The 21,239-nt window shown below is 39.6% G+C and overlaps 1 protein-coding gene across 1 annotated transcript; it reads right to left on the bottom strand.

Moving 5' to 3' along the window:
• Positions 1 to 519: 519 nt before the first annotated feature.
• Positions 520 to 19,595, bottom strand: npffr1l2 (neuropeptide FF receptor 1 like 2). Its single transcript, XM_085367852.1, has 3 exons — positions 19,253 to 19,595; positions 3,037 to 3,136; positions 520 to 1,525 (listed from the first exon to the last, which is right to left on the bottom strand). Exons 1-3 carry the CDS (start codon positions 19,593 to 19,595, stop codon positions 520 to 522), a joined length of 1,449 nt encoding a protein of 482 aa, XP_085223978.1.
• Positions 19,596 to 21,239: the final 1,644 nt, after the last annotated feature.

Below are 21,239 nucleotides of genomic sequence, written 5' to 3'. Positions count from 1 at the left end.
CTATTAGTCTAATTCTTATTTCAAATAAATAGAGACAAAATACCGACCAAGCCTTATGACGGCAAAGATCGTGCATGGATCTTAAATTAGGTCTGTATATTTAGCCTGCATAAATACTGGCATTGTTATCTTTTGATGTGGTCACACGTCTTTGTGGCTCCACACGTGATCAGCCAAACCTTTTGGTAGCAGGGCGAGGACAGACGACAGGACCTGCTTACCTTATTGGATGTTTGTGGTTCAGATACAGGAAAATAATATGAAAGTGACCAATATAGTCAGATTGTCTTTGGTTTATGGAGTGTTAGAAGGGTTAGTTAGTCATACTGTTATTTTCATTTCAACTCCTAAAACTTATTTTAATTGTAGAAAATTAACATGTGTACTCTCTAACCATCATTTTAAAGTGTAACCATATTTAACCTGTGACATCAGATAGTTAATGACTGTGTCCTTCATGGGGCGGTAGTGTAACAGTATGGCTTTGTTTCGGGTTTCTCTTGCTAACACTGTAATTATTCAGTTATCCCACACCTGATACGGTGAAATTGCCAGTGAACTAACTTTTTCTGATTCTTCTTCATTACTGCTTTTCTTATTGACAGCAGTCATTTCTAACTCTTGATCCGTAAGCGCCCTTCCCGAGTGGACCACCGCACTCTCGACTCTTGCACTCCTATTCACCTCAGCCGTGTCATTCAACTTGTTGTCATTATGGACTCGATTTCTTAGTCCCAACACAAAATGGTTGTGATTAACAACTTCTCTAGAAACAGTACCTTCACAAGGTGCTTGCACAGACCTTCTTTTCCTCCTCCACCCAACAATTCTGCTCCACAGCTGGCTCTGCACAATGCAACAAAAAGGCTTGGACTTGCATATCGCCTCGAAGCCCCTCTTAAAATTCTCACTGTAGTAGCCATAGATGATGGGGTTGACGCTGGAGTTCGAGAAAGCTAGCCAGTGTGCGAAGGGGAAGATGTAGCTGGTCAGAAGGTCTAGCTGGTTCCCATCCAAGTCTGCATAGTCTGTTATCATCATGAGGGTCCAGAGAGGCAACCAGGACAACATGAAAAGCAAAGCTACCAGAATGAGCATCTTTATCACCTTTATCTTTTTCCTCGATACCCTCGGATGAGCGTGTCTCCTGCTTCCTTCCTGGACTGTAACATTGGCCAGGTGCGGCTCCTTGTTTGCAAACACAGAAGAACACAGTTTGACTCCAATGCTTATGTACATCAGTGAGATTACTGTGAGGGGCAGCAGGTAGATGTGTGCAAACAAAACCACTGTGTAGACATTTCTCATCCGAGGGTTGGCAAGGTTTTCGTAGCAGGTGTACAAGGGCAATGTCTGATTGAAGTTGTTATTATATATCATGTAATGGAAAGGGACTTTCTCCACAGTCAGGGCAACTACAGCAGGACACATGAAGGCCACAGCTAACACCCAGATCGAGACGATGGCTAATTTGGCAACGAACACCGTCAGCTTGGGTCGTAGTGGGTACACAATACAGCGAAACCTGCAGGGGACAAGGAAACAAAAGAAGCATTGTTATGAATTAATGAAATAAACTTGTGGGTTTTCAGAGATAAATATCATAACTTGTTTAATTAATTTTTTTTTAACCCTGTGAGATAAATCCATTACATCACAACTGTTTTACAGGAAGAAGAAAAGAAAAAGTGTAAATTGTTTCCGATGTGTCATTCCTATGTAAAAAGTCTGTGGTTGTATATCAATTGCATTGAATTTTTTCATGTTTGTTAAAAAGTAGTTTTAGGTATGAAATGATTTCCTAGAGGTAGAGCATGCAATACTTTCAACTTCTGGCCAAAAACTTTCTATTCCAAGGTAGTAGGCAACCTGTCTCAAACACTTGCGGTCTGACTTTTACCGACTGCAGTCTTTGTCAAACTGGCAAAGGTTTGCAAATAATTAGTGTTTAATTTAAAAACACAGACAGACTGTGTATTGCATTTGCACATTTTGCATTAGTCTGTGCAAAATAGCAAAAGACACATCTCTCTGCAATATGGGACTTGACTCAACTGGCTGACTACTGGTTGCATTCTGGTTATTTCTATATGAAATCAAGGTTGTCCTAAAAGCAGTGTCCATTTAATATTGCAGTTCAGTTGCTCTCCTGCAGAAACTGCATCATTGAGGAGGAACTTCTTTTTCATATGTATGTCATTTTAGTTGGATTCTAGTTGGAGTAGCTAATTTGAATTTCTGTGAATGTAGATGACAACACTCATCTCAATTTTTGCTGATTTATAACCGTTAATTGATGTATTATCAGACAGATTTTATGTCATTTTGAACTTAACTCCATTCAGTCACAGACCTATTATCAGACTGACTGCGTCTGCTTGCCATTTTGTTGTTGTCTTAATGCACCAAGGTCACGCTGAAGATGACAAATGAATATGAGTGGATGCAGATCTGATCTTCATTTTCAAAAAACAAAAAAACAAAACAGATTTCAAAGGCAACAGGATCACAAGTTGACTGCACATCCTTGCATTAATGTTGGTTGCAAGTTCCTAGAGTGATCTTAGCAATAAGTGACAAAATAAAGCTGTTAAATATTTTGGGTTTTTGTCAGTCTGGGTATGGCTGGTTGGACTGTCCAACTTAAATGTATAAATAAAAACAACGGCGTTCCCAGAAAGGTTCGGGTCCTCTGTAAAATGTAAAAATAAAACTGAACGCAGTGACTTGCAAATCTCACATTTTATTCACAGTAGGCTATAACACAGAAAATGCATCAAATACTTAAACTGAGACAATTTCACATTTAATGGAAGATATCAGCTCAATTTGATACACTTTTCATACCATCAATAGGCCAAAGGTGTATATTTGTCCGCTGCTGTTAGTAAATAGTATTGTTCTAAAATGAAACAGGAATAGAGCAAACATTGCACCACTAGAATTATTATTAGAATTTTTATATATTTGTCCATTAATTATTTCACTGTTATTGTGTTATATTCCATCAAGAACCAAAGAACAATGTGCACTTACCTTTCAACAGCAATAGCCACAAGGGTGAAGACTGATGCAGACACTGACACGCCCTGCACAAAGCCGCTCATCTTACACACAGTGTTGGAGAAGGGCCAACCTGTTAAGAAAGCAACATCATTGACAATACAAGGAAATAACTGTCCCAGTGATTTTAGAAATCCTTAACATCAGTCTGATTATATTGCTGCAGGAAGAAAATTGAGGTTGGCAATCAGTTTTTAGACTTCATGCTGTACAATCTTGGACAATGCCATGTCTTTGTTGTCAAACGACAGTAGACACACAAAGTGAGACGTGGCATTTAGAATGGAAGACGTATCCGTTCACATTTTTCTTCCTTCCGCTTCACGGTGATTGTTTCATTTTTCAGCGGCAGCAGAAACAGAGTCTTCAAACACAGCTGAGAGCGTGACTATAGCCTCCCAATTTCTTTTCTATGATGAACGGTAAATTGCTCGAATTGAGCGCGATGGGATTGTAGCAGTGGGTTGGTGTGCTGAAAAAATTTGAAATCAATTGACAGTGACCTCGGGGTGTTGGAAAATTGCAGCTCTATAGGCAAACATTTCATGTCAAATAATACTGTACCTTCCTCACTCCATTGCACACCATCAGGCAGAGGACGTGTGAGGTGCTAAATACCTCTATATGATTATGGATTACAACAGTGCATAATAATGTTGATACTTTTCCAGCATTGTATGTAATTTCTGCAGGACAAATAAGCAGGTGAAATTTCTGAGTTCAAGCAAAGCGGCATTTTCTCCCTGCAGAAACTTGCTGTGGCTAAGAATCCTTGTGTAAGAATGATCATTAGAGCTTATAGGCTGAAAATCCCAAAGTGCTAAAAACAAGAAAACACAAACAAAAGATTTTGTAAGAAAAAAACCCTTAGGGACAAAAAGGTGCGACAGAGGACAAAATATAAAAGAAACTCCAGTCAGCATTGTGAAATGCCTAGAAAGGATTTTTATTGTGAATTTAGGGGTTCACTGGCTTCTCCATCAGACCTCTTAACATAAGTTCATCATTTATCACTTTTTCCTCGGGTCATTTAATAATCAACACCAGAAACCAATCGCCCTAGATTCAACATACAGAATGAAACTTCTTCTCTGGACCAGAGCTCATTTAAAATGGACTGAGACAAAGTTGGAAACCGTTCTGCTGTCAGACGAATCAAAATTTTTAAATTCGTTTTGGAGAACACAAATGTCACGTCCTCCAAACAAAAGAGGAGAGGGACTGTCTGTTATCAGCAGATTTCAAAACCCTGCATGTCTGATGGTATGGGGGTGCATCAGTGTCTATGAAAACCACAGCTTGCACATCTGGAAAGGCACCATCAGTGATGAAAGGTACTGTATATAAAGGTTTTAGAGCAACATATGCTCCCACCCAGAACACTAAACTTCATTCTACAGCTATTGCAGCAGCATCGCCTCATATAAGATGAGTCCGGGTGTTGAACTGACCTGCCTGCAGTCCAGACAGAGCAGCTAGAATCCTACAGTACTGATTGAATTGAATGGATTGTTGTTAAAAGAAGATGGCATGGTCCCTACTGTGTGATGCTACCATGAGCTGGCATTTTGTATAGCAAAATGGCTCAATTTAAACACTTATATGTTTTCAGTTGTGTTGCGATTCGGGTCCCAACTTTGGAATTGTGGATGGAGTTGGAGTTGTATGATAATAATAATTATAATAATGGCAATTCTTTACTGTATTCTCCCGATGGTTCTTGCACAGAGCTCACTGAGCTGCCACCCACACGTTCCACCTTTTGTCACTTCACCATCTGTACATTTAAATGATTGTGAGCAGCCCTAAAATAAAGACAATGACATCAATAGCATGGTTCATCCTCATTATCATATCATGAGACAAGTTCAGCCAATTCCATTCTGTTCAGTTCAAATTTATTTACATAGTGTCAAATCACAACAACTGTTGCCTCGAGGTGCTTTAAATTCTATATCGCAAGGTAAAGACCCTACAATATTAGAAAGAAGACCCCCAGGAATCAGACGGAATGAAAAGAAAATGTTGATTGCTGCTATCAATTCAGCATCTTGTGAAATAATCAGACTGCTGTAAAATTTAAAAATAAAACCCGCAGTAAAACTTGCATCTTGCTGTTTGGTGGTGGACACTGCTAGAGGACTAAAGACCCATCGATCAGCAGGCTCATTGCTATGCATCTCCATTCACAAGGTGCTTTGCAAAGTCTTTTTATGGTTAAATGCCATGCCGAGCGTGAAATAGGGATCCACATATGCATTTAATTTATAAAGGGGAATTGTCTGCAGTTTATATAAACCTGATTATCCTTTGACACACAGATTTTAGTCTCTGTGCACATATACACTTCTAGTATGGTCCCATGTGCTGTTTTGTAAATGAGGCCCCAGGTCATTGTTTTAATAATGCATCATCAGAGTCACTGTCACACACCATTGCAACCAAACCACTACAGGAGGGGCTCAATCTCTCATAGTATAAAACACAGAGGACAGACACTGAGTCACACTAGGCTGCACGGACAACATACTCGCTGTTGGTTTACGTTGATTCACAGCATACTGCTATGTGCTTAAAGTGAAATGCTTATGAAAAACAAAAACTTTTCCCACAATATTATTTGATTATTTTGTTTCTGTTGAGGTAGATACCTTACCATTGTTTAACAAACTTTATTGATTTTACTTATTTTCTTTTGTGTTGTTAATTAAGCATTCACTAAAGTGGAGTTAACTTTATAATTAACCTGCTTGTGTGTAATTTATTTCGATATAGTGTAGTTTTATTGCATATTTAATACCATAAGCATTAAAAAGGGAGTATCAATAGGAAAGTAACAACAGGAACCCAGGGCCCCTCTCAATAGAACGTGGGACGGGTGTTACACCTATAAATAGAGAAGTAACCTCTCAAGTTCACAATGACATATATACCTGAATTTGCATAATTTCATGAATAATGTTAAAAGTAGGTCCGTTGCAGGCCTACAGTATAAACTTGTTAAGTGACTTACATATAATTCGTGTATTTTTAAAAACAACTGACTAAAACTATAGTTTTTACAATATTTGCATGTCAAATTAACATAATTGTTTTGTTATGAGTATTAAAGTATTTCACTGTTTTTGTTCCCAATATTTGTAGTTTTAACAAATAAATTTGATTATAATCACACATTGATGTTGTAAATATAACAAAAACATTCTGTTTAATAGTTTACAAAAGTTCACTGTGATTGAAACAGAAAAATTGTGTTTTGGGGTTTACTATACATTTATGTAGGGATTTTACATGGTTTTTATATCAATTTTTACAGTGTACTATTTCTGTGTGAGGACTGTGGTGTGAAGGATAATCTGTATTGTTACAGTGTTGCTATAGCAACTCAGATATAATGACTCAGTGGAAGATGATCATGATAACAACCTTGAGAATCTGTGGAAGTCTGTGCAACCATGGATTCTTTGGTGGGGGTGGCTTAATTTTCACCCCAGTCTCAGAAAATAATGTGTCTGAAAAACATGTGAAATATGTCCTTCATTAATTAGCTCTGTCACTTGTTATTTCTTTAGAGGACAGATATGGAAGCAAGAAGCTACAGGACACCCTGAAGTAAAACTGAAGGCCACAATAAAGACCTAATATAGACCATAACAAACTTGAACAATAAAAGGGACAAACTGAATATTAACACAGACCTCTTCCTGTCCTTACACGGCCATCTAAATGGGCTCTGAAAAAACAACAAGAACATTTATTTCATCACTAGTGAAACATCCTTTTGGATATGTGTCAGGAATAGACCAATTTTGATCACAAATTTCATTCTCCCAATTTTATTTCCAGTTTAGGCTAAGAGCAATGATGTATGGTTTGCAGACAGTGGCACTGACAAAAAGAGAGGAGGCCGAGCTTGAGGTGGCAGAGTTAGTGATGTCGAAGTTTTCATTGGAAGTGATCAGAATGGACAAGAATAGAAATGAGTGCATCAGAATGTATGTTTATGCCACAGGCATCACAGATTTGTGAATTTCTGATGCTAAGCCAGACAGCATCTCTTGAGATGTGTGAATACCATAACAGAGGTGAAACAATCTTTTCACCAAGTAATCAACAGATGAAGGAGGATATCTAACGCTTTATACTCTTTTGTAATTAAAAGCAGCTGTTATACAAATTTCCAGAATAAAAGAACAACATTCAGTACTCATAAAAGAAGCAACAATACATTTGAAGGTGTAACATAAACCCTGTAAGACTTGCTATGATCACTTTAATACTACTTTAATATAGAAATACTGTGTTAACAGTGAGTTATGAAGTAATGAAGACATATTTCATTGAAGGAAATGATGCAATGTAATTAATTAGTCCTTTTTACATGATATAGGAACAGAATCTACAGAGACTGCATAGAGCACAGTGCTCTAAGGCAGATATAAGTGATGATGTGATATTTCACCTGCTACAATTTTATGTTTATGTAGACTATATGGTTAGAAATAAACAGTTTAAGATAGGCGCAAATGTGCATAAAAAAAAGTGTGAGAAAGCCCGGCGGGCACAGGCTGAAGTTCTGGTTAAAGCAAAATAAAAGTAAATATTTTCTGAAAATGAAAAATGAGAAATGCCATCAAAGGGTGCTCCATCAAAATACAGCTGGGTTCTTTTTGTTTTTATTTTGTGCACATTGCACTGAAAATACAATCAAGATTTACTCTCAATGTATTCTTGAATTAATATTACTTTTGCTCCATGGTTCATCACGCACGCACAGTGTTGGGGAGTAACGGAATACATGTACCGCTGTTACGTATTTAGAATACAAAATATGAGTAACTGTATTCCGTTACAGTTACCGTTTAAAAAGGTGGTATTCAGAATACAGTTACTTTGTTGAAATAAATGGATTACACTGCGGTACTTTCCTGTTTCATATTGTGGCGGGTCAGGACTGTTTGGGTTTTGTTTGACAGCTACGTTCTGTTGTTCCAGGCGGCAGCGTTACGGTTGCCATGGTTACAGGGCGACGCCCTCTCTCTCTCGCTACTGTGTTTCCTGGGTGAGAGAGCACCTTTTTGTTGTTGTTGTTGTGCTAAGCTAACAGGCAGAATTCTACAAGCATAGCTCTAAAGAATGTAGCCTTATGGGCAGTGTAGTCCGTGTTGCAGGGAGAATGGACTGCCATACCCGTTATGTGTCTGTGAGCAAGAGGTGGGAGAAAAAAGGATAATGGAAAGGTACGAGCAGTCATCGAGAAAAAACGGGAGCTGGAAGCATGTAAATATAATAATAACCACTGCAGCCAAGAAGAGTGCCTGAGGAGCCCAGTTGTAAGTAAGCTATTAAGACTCGACTGTACAATGTGTTCGTGTTTTCCTCCGAAAACAATAAGTTCCGTTGGAGCAGCCTTTCAACGCCTCTCTCTGTCTCTCCCAAGAAAAGTTGACCCACACAACAAAGTAAAGCTATTTTTCGGCCGTATTAGTCAGAGGTCCCTTTACTAAGGTTCGGAGCCGCGGACCTTCAGTAATGGTAAATCACACAGCAATAGTACATTCACGTAGTTGTAAAAAGCATGATAATATATTAAGTAATCCAAAGTATTCAGAATACGTTACTGTCATTGAGTAACGTAACGGAATACGTTACAGAATACATTTTGGGGCATGTATTCTGTAATCTGTAATGGAATACATTTTAAAAGTAACCTTCCCAACACTGCGCATGCATGTGTACACACAACTTTAACAATTACTGCCTCCTGTTTGTTTCCAATTGGATCCCACAGAGCCTTCACTGACAGAACAGAAGAGACTTGTATCAGAAAGAGCACTAGGCTTGTTTTTTAGTTATTTAATTATATATTAAGGTATTTTTTCTGAATTAACAATTTAAGAACATAAGCCTATTTTAAGATAATTTTGAATTTCCTAAAAAAATGAATTGTTACCCACAGATTCTATTAAAAATGAGCCTTTTTTCTTTTTAACTGTGCTCTCATTTTCAGTTTGTTCAAAAAGTGAATGAGAACAATAAAAACTTTTTTGTTTTTTATCACTGAGCTTTTCATCAAGTTTTCTTATTGTTTAGGGACATAGGGAACCTATCATTGCTCAATCTAATAAATGAAATACATATGAATTTTGCATAAAATCATAAAAGTTTAAAATTCAAGGGAAATTATTAATAATAACTTACCAGTGGGTATTCAAAATCTGGATTTCCCACCATATCTATCCTTCTCCTTCATGCTAACTGCTGGGTATTAAAAGTTGGAAGGTCCACACTAGCAAGCTAGGTTAGCTAATTACACTCAACTGTTTGGCTGAAACACATAGACATATGCTTGCTAATTGATGATTAATACCCCCCCAAATGTACTCCCCAAAATGGGACTTCTCAGATAGTCTACATAGTTACATAGCTGACTCTTAACTCTTGAAGATAGCTACTAGCTAAAGATGTCGATCAAAGTACTACTAGCTAACTAGCTTCTAACTTTAAACCTCAACAAAATCCAAACACGTGTGTTTCAAAAATAAAGTAAAATAAATCCTGTACAGTTTTGGTCAAGCTAACCCACTGAGCATTTTAAAATGTGTCTATTATTGATTGGGATTGTATAAATTTTAAAACCAGCTGGAATAGCTGGGTTTGGCTGTTTGCTGATAGCTTCATTTCAATAAGGCGAGGTCATTAAAAAGAGATTTACATGATTTATTGATGTACAGAATTTAGATTAGAGGTTTTAGAGGTATTTTGTGGTTAGACTCTGATGGCCCATCTCAGCAGTGATAGGGTGATAGAGCAGGACCCCCCCCAGAGTCTAGATGCTGTTGATGGAGCCTGAGTGATAAAAGGTGCTGATGGGGAGGAGGGGGGTAGCAGAAGGTGTCTGCAAAGGGAAATGAGAGGTTCACAGTGAGATTTAAGCTATGTGGCGTGCATGCTTATTGACTTGAAGGAGGCCTGGAGAAAGATGATTGGACTAGACTAGTGACACAAACAGCTTCACAGCTTGGAAAGCAAAAGTGATGTGAAGCTTAGATTCAAGAGTCCGCTACAGATGTGAGACCATAGATTTTCCTTATAAAACTTAAGCTTAACTTCATTTCTAGGTGCTGGAGTTTGATGCTTGCTTTCTACCCATGGGCTCCTTATTAGATTTAGGGCCACAGAGGCAAACACATACAGCTCTAGTATAAACTGTGCATAACCTTCACCATCATTTACCAATGCCTTACAGTCTGTCATGGTACAAATCCTTTTCCACAGTGATCCTCGTGGCATTGTTAGATGGTGTCATTTTATGTTCTCATCCTGTTAAACTGTATGTTTTAATGCTAATGACACAGTCTAGTATTTGGTTCATTAGCATTGGCTTTTAAATGCACACCTAGGGTAAAATTTTTGGTACTTTGTACTAATTCATTTTCCGAGAACCTCAGATTTTAGATATCTGTAACCTTTAAAGGATAACACATTTTCTGTTTGACTGGGTGAAGTAAAGACAAGCTGGTCCTACATGAGAAACCTGAACAGCTGGGATTTAATGATCTGGATATGATGCTTGAAACAAAAATAACACAGCTGAGTCCAGTCATGGCTTTTGCATCCAGTATCATCACTTGTGGCCACCTTCTGTATTCTTCTCTCACCTCTCTTTCCTCATGTTTCACTTCCTTCTGCTCCATATGGCCCATTCTGTCTGGACTAAAAATATAATGTTTGGAGATTTTGTAATAATTGTTGAGGTTGTTTGTGAATTAATCCTGTATGAATCTGCCATGTCTGTAAAAGGACATGGACATTGTGCCAAGCCCTCCTGAGATAATATTAGCTCTGCGCAAACTGGAATCTCCCCAATTTGGGGCATTCTTTCCTTTGAACTATTCATTTGTTTTCTCTTTCTTCTGCCTCCTTCCCGATGGAAAGTTAGGCCACAGTCTTGGGTGCACAGCAGGAAGAGCCATGAAAGAAAAAAAAAAAAGAAAAAGATATTGAAAGATGATAAGTTCATGGCAGACATTCTGGTGTCTTTTAACATTGTGAACAATGTTGCTGGTAACAAGAAAATAGATCATTTCCAATTAATATTTTATATTGCAGAATAAAACGAGCCAACTTTCAATAAAGCAAAACAAAATACATTTTATCACTAAACCTATGTAAAATATGGCTTTATATCCTCTCCACAGTCACCTGAGCCATCCCAGTCTCTGCCATTTGTTATTGGAAACCAGCTGATCTTATAGGATATCTTGCAACATTTTGGTAGTACATTAAAGACAGTTAGCTGAATGTACCGTATTTTTCGGACCATAAGGCGCACCAGATTATAAGGCACATTAAGCGAAACAAAACAGTCAGAAAGGTCAAACTTTACTTAATTCATTCTTCTTGCTTCCCCCACTTCAGAAGTTTGATTCATTACTGTTGAATTCTCTCGCAGCTGCTCTATTCCCTTGCTGTTGCAGTATATTAATGACTAACCTCGTATTGTGGATGGATTATCTCAGTTGTTCTCCTGACTGAAGTTTGGTCTGTTTACAGCATCCTGCCATATGATTGCATTTGTCTCTAACCATCGGGAACCCTCACGCTAACTTTTATCGAGTGCTAAAAGTTAGCATTCATCCTCAGTTTTGGACCCAGATTACTCTGCGAGGCTCCCGACAACAGTAGCCAAATTATAAGGTGCACTGTCAATTTTTGAGAAAACTAAAGGATTTTAAGCGCCTTATAGTGCGGAAAATACGGTAGCATTAAGGAGTTATTTAAATATGCCTTTCAGTAGTTTTCAATGACTTAGTCAGGGGATAGAATGATAGTGATCCAAATATCATTACCTTTAACTGCTGTGACTTTCCCCCCCACAAAGTTTAGTGGAGATCCCATACCACATATCCATATATCCACAGATCCATATACCCATAGTATAGCTTCGACCCAAAAGCCAATCTATGAGGAGCCATTTGGAAAAGCCAAGATGAGACAACGCTCCGGATAGTACAACCTTTCTGATTGTGTAAAGAAGAAATAAGGTTGTTCGTAATTTGGCTGCAATCCTATAAATGTTACAAGAGCAGACAGACACTTAAAGCTCCACTTCATGGACTCCAAAGTCATGACCTTCAACTACAGGGAAAGCAGTAAATTATAATTGATGTGTGACTCATATCGAGGAAAAGAGGAAATCAAATTAAACACATATTTCTTTAGTCAAGCAAAAACTGTCAACCGGCTGAAAAACTTTACCAGTAGTAGTTCACGGTCGGTTTCATGAAAGAAAAAGAGCATTGAAAGTGAACTGAAAGAGATTTTTCTTTTTAATCGTTGGTTTCATTTAGCTAGACATCAGTCATTCGTAGAGTCATGCAGTATGGTGCAAATGACAAATGAGTCCAATGACAGAAAAATAGTTTCAATTTAAATTTCTAAATGTAAAAAGATACCTGATGTATTCAACTTTCAGTTGCCCTTGTTTACGTTTTTCAATAGTGTCCTTGAACCTTTTTTCACAAATTATCAAGTTAGGAACTTGGATTAGCTCTTGTTTTTTGCGTGTATGTGTGGCTGGATGAATTAAAACAATAAATTGCACTAAAGCTCCACTAAACTGGAACAATTTACCTTTTCATATTAGAGCCATAATGTGGTGATACCTTGTCTTCATGCTTTCCGATTGGCTGCTACAGTATGTAGTGATTTTTAAATGTACTGTGAATTATTGACAAACTGAATAATCTAACTTTGCCTCATTCCAACATAAGAAACATGTTAACACAATTTATCTGTCAGATGAGTACAAGCAAATCCAAACCACTGAAGCTATTCGTAAAATTAATCTTCAAGAAGTACTCATGTAACTGCGATTTGCATCACATTCACATCTCAAATTTGTTCTGTCTCAACATTAAGGGGTACTTCTATTCAGGAAGCAACACAGCTGGAAGTGTTCTCAGTGTGAAAGAAACACTTTTTAAATCAGAGCATAGCAACAGGTCTGTTAAACTTCTGGGATATTGATCTGGTGAGTTAAGTAGAGGATGTGCAGGTAGCCCAACTCCTGGGATGGTACATTAACATGTGACACAATACAAAATTCCAGCAAATACATTATCAGTAGGTTTGCTGTATCTCTCAGCACCATCTTAAGTGCTTGGAGGAGATTCTAGGAGACAGCCAGCTACTCCTGGAGACCTGGACAAGGCTTTAGAAGGTCCTTAACACATCGGCAGGACTGGAATGTTGCCTGACATAAATCCAACAGAGCACCTCTTGGACATTTAGTTTCGCTCTATCCGTCAAGTAGCTCAGTGATGCCCTGGTTCAAATATGCAAGCAGATCCTCTTTGACACCATCTGTCATCTCATTATGATAATGCTCCAACGTTTTCAGGCATGTATACAAGCACACATACAAACTACTGAGTAAAATTTCAGTAGCATGAACAAGCCCAATGTTTCATTTTTTCACTCTGAATTTCTGTCTTTCTCTGAATTCAGCCCTCTGTAGGTTGATAATTTTAATTTCCATCAAACAGTGTGACATCCCTTCATCCCTAAGACATTACCCAGCCCATATCAGTATAGATATCCAGCATGAGTTTTTCCATTTGAACTTGTGTGGTGTTATTCTAGGAATTCTCTTTAGGTCTTTACTAGGCATTTGTTGATGTTGTGCAAGCAATATACCCTGCCTGTTTCACATATCGATCAAAGACATCCTGTAAATATCAGTGGTGAAAGTTTGAGGATAGAAATTTTGTCCAACAGGCTGATGTGCTGATGAGTTGGTGACTGGGAATGTCTGCTGCAGCTGACTGAAGATACGATGGAAACTGTTTGCTGTGAAACTGGGTGTTGTTGTTTTGCCTTGAAACAGCCTTTGAGTGCAGCAGTCATTGATTTATTATATTGGTTTATGTCTTTGTGTCTGTCAGTCAACAAAGATGACTAATAGGATTTTGGGAATGTTGTTTTTGGCTTATGTATTCTGAAATCAGGAACAGAACTTTGATGTTTTTGTGATTTATCAAACACACAAAACATGCTCCCTCTGTTCAGTTCTTTCCTGATCATACTGAAGATGCAGTGTGTGGATTTGTATTAGCACTAAGAAGCAGTATAATATCAGATGACTAAAAAATTAGATTTTGGCTAATACAGTAAATGTGCAAAGCATGAAATACGTCTCAGTCAGCTCTCACAGTTACAGGCTTTGTTAGGCACTGTAATGACGACTGATGACTGTTAGATTTGTATTGTTTATTGTCATTTATGCTTAGAAATATTTAACCATATATGCTTAGAGGTGTATAATCGATTGTGTAGTGATAGGATGTGTGATCCTTAATAGTCTGCAAAGGCTTTGTGTGCATTCCAGAGTGTTCTGGCATTCACACCTACATCCTGGGAGCATGGGAGAGGTCGTACCTTGTCTTATTGTTTTATGGTAGGATAAACGTAGCTATGTCAGTTTTAGGCTAAGAGCCTTTTGTTTAGATGGACCGCTAGACTCCTGGCACCAGCTTTGGGGAGTCTTCACAGGGTCACATCTTGACCCCACACACGCACACGCACACACATACTTACACAACGCACAGGCAAAGTACTCTTTGTTTGTATGTAAACGTCATATGTTAATGAACCTATGTATATTCATGTAACCTCAATAAAAGAGTAGTGTTACGGGGTCAAGCGAAGGGACGGCATTTGTCCAGTTCTCTCCCGTGCACGAGAAACATAAAGAAATTTGCCTACTCGTGTCTTGCTTTGCTGTGTAATTAAATTTTCCTTAACGTTCCAGCAAATAGATTTATGCTACAAACCTATCAATGACATTCTGCAGTTTGCATCTTTTGTTGCAATTATCTGAATTAAGAGGATAATTATGGGCTTCATGCAGCTTCCTTGTCAGGGTTCCTGGGTCGGTGACCCAGTGTTTTCAGTTTTGTCACATTTAGGTTATGTTGCCACATCAATGTTCTCACTTCCTGTTTTTTTCCCCGTGTCAGCTTGTCTCTTGTCTCTCATTAGTCAGATTATGTTCAGCCCTGTACTCACCTGTTTCCAGTCATTGCCATCATTCAACCTGTGTATTTAAGTTCCTCGGTTTCACCAGTTCTTTGTCGTGTCATTGATGTTCGTGTGATGTTGTCCTTCCCGTGTGTTCTCTCAGTTCAGTCAGCCATTCAGTGATCCAGCCAGTCAGTGTTCGTTCACCCTCTGTTCATCCACCCCTTATAATAAACCTTCACCAGTCTTCACCTACCTGCGAGTCCTGCGTTTGGGTTCCTTCATGGGGTGGCTCAGGTGGCAGAGCAGGTCAGCCACTAATCAGAAGGTCGGTGGTTCGATCCCAGGCTGCCTCCTGGCTGCATGCCAAATATCCTTGGGCAAGATACTAACCCCGTGTTTGCCTACTGGTGGTGGTCAGAGGGCCCGGTGGCGCCTGTGTCCGGCAGCCTCGCCTCTGTCAGTGCGCCCCAGGGCAGCTGTGGCTACAATGTAGCTTGCCATCGCCAGTGTGTGAATGTGTGTGTGGATGGGTGAATGACTGAATGTAGTGTAAAGCGCTTTGGGGTCCTATGGACTAGAAAAGCGCTATACAAATGCAGGCCATTTACCATTTCTTCCTCGCCTCCACACAACGACAGAATGACACGACCTGTGCCACGAAGACACGATTGGAACCCAGCGGACTCGGACCTCTACGAGCGGCAGGAGGCAGCACTTTCCCGTTGGGCAGAGGAGCTCAGGGGAAAACAGCGGCTCTTCACGGAGAGAGAGCACGTCTTCGAGGGGACTCGCCTGGCTCTGGGCGGGCCTCGGAGATGCCGCGTTCCCCCACCTGCTGCCTCACCTGCACCGGAGCATTTGCCGCGGAGAGTGGACGTTTCACGCCGGGCTTCGGCCGCTCCCTCTCTCGCCGCTCCGCTCCTCGCTCACACACCCGCCGCCTCATTCGCCGGACCTCCACCTTTGCCACGGCACAGCGGCTACGCCTCCCACCTTGGCTCAACGGAGGCTACCGCGCCAGAGGCTCAGCTGTTTACCCCGGCCGCTTCCTCTTCCCGGAGAAAGCGGCGCACACGCCGCCATAATGTGGACCATTTTCAGCAACACCCTTCATCTGATTACTCCCTTAAAACGCACAGTACACTTCTGATTCATGGGGAGTGGACTGGACTGGGAAGACTTTTTCTGCTCTGCTCCCTCTGAGCTGGGATTCATTAAGGACAATCCCCGCACTTCAACACCTCCGGAGACTATTCAACTAAAGACTGTAAATGGTGATGGCAGAAAGGCCAGAGCAATCTCCGATAAATCTGTTACAGTCCGTGTGTATGCAAACCCTAGGCCTGCTCACTCTAGGACCGTTTTATCTGAGTCTGCTCCTTGGTCCACCTGTCAGCCTGTTCCGCCCACCTGAACTGTCTCTATGTGGACTCCGTCCCTCCGTCCAGGGCCCCCTCCGCTCGCCCTGTTCTGGTCTTTTTCTCTTTTGGCCGTTGGGTGCCGGCCTTTGAAGGGGGGGTACTGTCAGGGTCCCTGGGTCGGTGACCCAGTGTTTTCAGTTTTGTCACATTTAGGTTATGTTGCCACATCAATGTTCTCACTTCCTGTTTTGTTTTCCCCGTGTCAGCTTGTCTCTTGTGTCATTAGTCAGATTATGTTCAGCCCTGTACTCACCTGTTTCCAATCATTGCCATCATTCAACCTGTGTATTTAAGTTCCTCGGTTTCACCAGTTCTTTGTCGTGTCATTGATGTTCGTGTGATGTTGTCCTTCTCGTGTGTTCTCTCAGTTCAGTCAGCCATTCAGTGATCCAGCCAGTCAGTGTCCATTTACCCTCTGTTCATCCACTCCTTATAATAAACCTTCACCAGTCTTCACCTACCTGCGAGTCCTGCGTTTGGGTTCCTTCTTCCTCGCCTCCACACAACGCCTGACATTCCTTTGGCTCTCTTTCTTTTTATAAAGATAACATAACTTAATTAAAGTCGATGAATGCCAGCACCTGCAGTAATGCTGTGAAATCATTATTGCTGACACTTGAACGTCCTGTCTGTTTGTGTGAGGACTAAGAAAAGTGAGCATGGCATCCAGGGAATGTGATTGGAGGTCATATATTGTTATGACTTGTATGAATTATTCAATCTTACTTGTTATGTGTCCTCTGTGAATATTTTCTAAAGTAAGCAGAGTAAGGAAAATTATGTTTTCACAGTTTGTTCTTTTTTCCCTTTTTTTTTTTTAAAATCAGGTAAAATGTCACCACATTTCTTGGTAATAAAAAAGAGATATTAAGGATTAGAAAGTGTGACGGTATTTTCATGTAAAGTTTTTGCTTCAGTGAACTAAAAAGATGACAGTATTGTTTACAGGATTCTGGTTTTCAAGGACAACATCACTTTTTCCAGAGAGTGCACGACAGATTTGATGCGACTTCTCTGACTGCTGCATCCTGTTATCACAGCAGCACAGCTGTTTAAGCTTTTCGCCACTGACACCTGTATCTCCAGACCATTGCTCATATAGAGTTGTTATAAAGTGGGCCGTGCACGGCAGCTACTGAAAGCCTTCTCTATTTCAGAATCTACCATTTAGACCGAGACTTCCTGTGGCACACAGTCCCCTTCCTACTGGGTGAAAGTGGAAGACGTGAAAACTCCGTGATTTTCTGAAACAGTTAGGGACTGCAAATGTTACTCAAACAGGAGTAAACTTTATTTGTCGCCTCCACCAGAGACAGACGGTGGATGTAATTGTAGGCAAATTGCTTTGACCATGTGAGCAGGTGTTAGATGACACAAAACCAATCCTGGACAACCACTGACCTGACTCTATGCAGGATTCTGTATTGAATTAATTGTAGATAGGTCATTTTAAAGGTTTTTAAGCATTTCTGAGGCCAGAAGTTGACTGATAGATTTCACAATAGAAGGGATATTGATTCATCTATTTTTGAGTGTTCTGTATCTTTTAGACAGTAATGTGGGGGTTTTGAAATTAAGGAATTGCACCACACCTGTTTGTAGTTTGACTTGATTTTGCTTAAATGCCTTTTTTTAAACTCTTTTATTAAACTATTGATAGTATAAAAATCTATTCTGGTTAATCTCATATTCTAATATTCTTCTGCCAAATGGATAAAAGTCTATTACTTTGAATATACGTTCCAAGTATTTAATTCCTTAACAACCCTAATCTGCGACGTTTGTCATATTATTGTGTTGTAAGATGTCAGGGTTGTTCCAGATGGGTAAACGTTTTGATGCATGTACTCATTTTTTTGTGTGTGATGACAACTAAAGACAATTTCTGAATGATGTATAGTATTATTTCACAAAATTGCAAATACAGCGGTCCCTCGCTATAACAAGGGACCGCTATAACGGCCTCGCTGTTTCACTCATTTTTTTTTTGTGCAATTTTGCATGTTTTTTGTTTTTTTGTTTTGTTTTTACAGCACATTGTGTTCTGCGTCCTTTTGGCCGTAGACCATTGTCAGTCAATCTCATGCCGTCTCTCCTGTACAGTACAGTACAGAATGCATTCAGCTTCTCAAATTTACATAAATCTTTGATCGCTAGCAGTGCGACTCTGAAGTGCTGTACTGTATGTTTGTAAGTTTTCTTCCCAACAAACCCAACAATGTCAATGAAACATTTTGCACCATCAAAGGCACTTACGGGTTATTTTTAGAACGTAACTCCCGCGATAAACGAGGGACCACTGTATAACTGTACTTTTCAGAAATTTTCACTAGTAACATCGAGATATTTTTTTTAAATTAATCTGCTCTAAATCATAGAATTTTGATTGTAAGAAAGACCAATGAAAATTACTTTCAAACATTGCCTCAGACATTGTTGTGTGGAAAAAAAGGCCTGAAATGTTGGTCAGCTGAGTATTTTTCAAATCAAGTAAACATATAAAGCTAAAATTTTAGCTTCATATGTATTAGCTATATGTTCAAACTCTTTTGCAAATCAGAGAAGATCGAGAATAAGGCCTGTGATTTAAAATGGAATGACCCATTTGCTTATTGGAATACTCTGAGATTATGCTATGCATCCAAATGGTACATTGCACTGAATTGAAATGCACATCTGCACTCAGGTCCAAATTAACAATGATACGACTGCATGTACATTAGTCACAAGCTCAGTATTACCTGTGATGAGGTTGTCCACCAGTGTTGTAGGGATGCAGAAGATCCCCACCAGCAGGTCACTGATAGCCAGGTTGAGGATGAAGAGGTTGGTGACCGTGCGCATACAACGGTTTTCCAGTACGATGAGACACACCAGGATGTTACCCACCATACACAGCAGAAAGATGAAGGAGTAAGCCAGGGTGTAGATGGCAGCCACATACAGAGAGTGCTGATAGTAAGGGAAAAAGGTAATGTTGGTGACATTGGATACACCATCTAGGCTGGTGTTTAAAACGATGGATGTAATGTTTGATCCCTCAAGTGCCATCTCGTCTTCGTCCACAACGTCCAGAATATCCATCCTTGATATCAGTCAACACTGCAGAGGAAATAAAATGGCAATAAGCAGAGAAAAATTTAAGTTAGAACAAAGAGAAGAAGAGGTGTTGCAGGCTTTGTTCAGACATATGACAACTCTTCATTACCAGCTGCAACAGTACATTGGCAGGGGTTCATCTTCTCCAATGATGCAAGCATCACTAAAACCGGTTAATTTAAAGTGTTGCATATATCACACACACACACACACACACACGCACATGTATAAAATAAAAGTTCGCAGTTCGCAAGGTGCATTCGTTGCTTCCCACGCGTGTAAAAAACGACTGCAGTCTTTGTGTTTTCTAACTCAGGTGTCTTAGCTGAAGAATTACAGGGTGGTTTTTAGAAATCCCCTGTCAACAGTGTATAAAAATTTCAATTAATTCAATTCAAAAGCACTGAGTGTGATACTTTTGTAAAGCTCTTTGAAGTAAAGTTGAATGTCTGCACTTCAGTGTCATCTTGAGTATTTGATTTAAAAGCCATTGTGGTAAATGTATAGAAGCAAAAATACAAGAAGTGCCACTGTCCAAAAATCCTTGCAGCTACAGGAAGTGTATTTCAGTGAAAATAGACCAATTTGGAGAAAAAAGGTAAACAATTGAAAGAAAACCTGTAATGTAAACAAATGTCCATTTGTGCTGCTGGACATCCGAGTAGACATTTATTTTGAAAGTTGCCAAAGAAGCAAAATCTAGAGGTTTGTGATTGCAAAACATAATCAGGCAGATGGAACGGATGAAACAGGCTAACTGAGGATTAGGGCACATTTCAAATCCCACAAGGTTTCCAGATTTTGTCGATCATTAACTGTTAAATACATGTAAAGTAAGTTGGCAAGAAAGACAAATCAGCTTAGGCAGCAGCTGCTTTGCTGGCACGTTACCGGGTTTTGATTGCAGCAGACATTATCACGTTAATTAAAGGAGCACGCAAATAACCCAAATAGGGCATGTGGTGATATGTCTGTGACCAGACCTGCTCAGTGGCCGCCGCCACCTTCCTCGCGGCCGCTTTTTTTTAGGTAAAATATCAGTGAACATAAACTTGTCTAAAACAGAGTCAGAGTCAAAAATCTGTCAGCAAACGCTGGTGTGAAATTTATTGGACGTGACTGTAAATTACAAGATTTTATAAAACAAGAGATTTGGATGGCTTTAGTCTTTCAAACAAGTATGCACCAGTTCATTATGTCCTTAGGCAAGTTACTGAATGTCAATCTCAATGGCAGTAAATAAACAGCTCATTAATAGATGAAGTACACCAGTATGGGAAGACGAACAAAAAAAAGTGGAAGACGGGGTGTGGGATTAGACGACGTCCTCAAACAGAATGCTAAGGCTGTGGTTCTTCAGCAAAAGTTAATTATGAGTTATGCCTCCAACATTCTGCCACGTTGTAATAATTTACACAAGCTGCCGCTGTGATGGTTTTTGTTGACAGGGACTTCAGTGACAAGCCTTTTGGTAGATGAGAGCAGAGTGTTGAATGAATGCATTTAATGGGGGAGGATGTCAAACTTGGCTGACAACACCAATTTTGTATATTTACAAAATGTCAAAAAGTACCAATCTCTGCAGAGACCAAAAACCTGCCAGCAGTACCCAGACCCATGTGTTAGCGA

This window comes from Diplotaxodon limnothrissa, linkage group LG12 (assembly GCF_057381915.1).
Source record: "Diplotaxodon limnothrissa isolate DT_005_m linkage group LG12, D_limnothrissa_male_GT1.1, whole genome shotgun sequence".
NCBI classification, from domain to species: Eukaryota; Metazoa; Chordata; class Actinopteri; order Cichliformes; family Cichlidae; genus Diplotaxodon; species Diplotaxodon limnothrissa.
Note: the sequence above shows the minus strand (reverse complement) of the source record. Positions and strands in the feature narration are given on the sequence as shown.

Bases quoted from the DNA above. Each gene is read 5' to 3' on its own strand.
- npffr1l2 (XM_085367852.1), bottom strand. From the start codon at position 19,595: ATGGATATTCTGGACGTTGTGGACGAAGACGAGATGGCACTTGAGGGA. The intron at 3,137-19,252 runs GTAATACTGAGC...CTTTCTTAACAG, and splicing joins GGTGGACAACCTCATCACAG to GTTGGCCCTTCTCCAACACT. The intron at 1,526-3,036 runs GTAAGTGCACAT...TGTCCCCTGCAG, and splicing joins GTGGCTATTGCTGTTGAAAG to GTTTCGCTGTATTGTGTACC.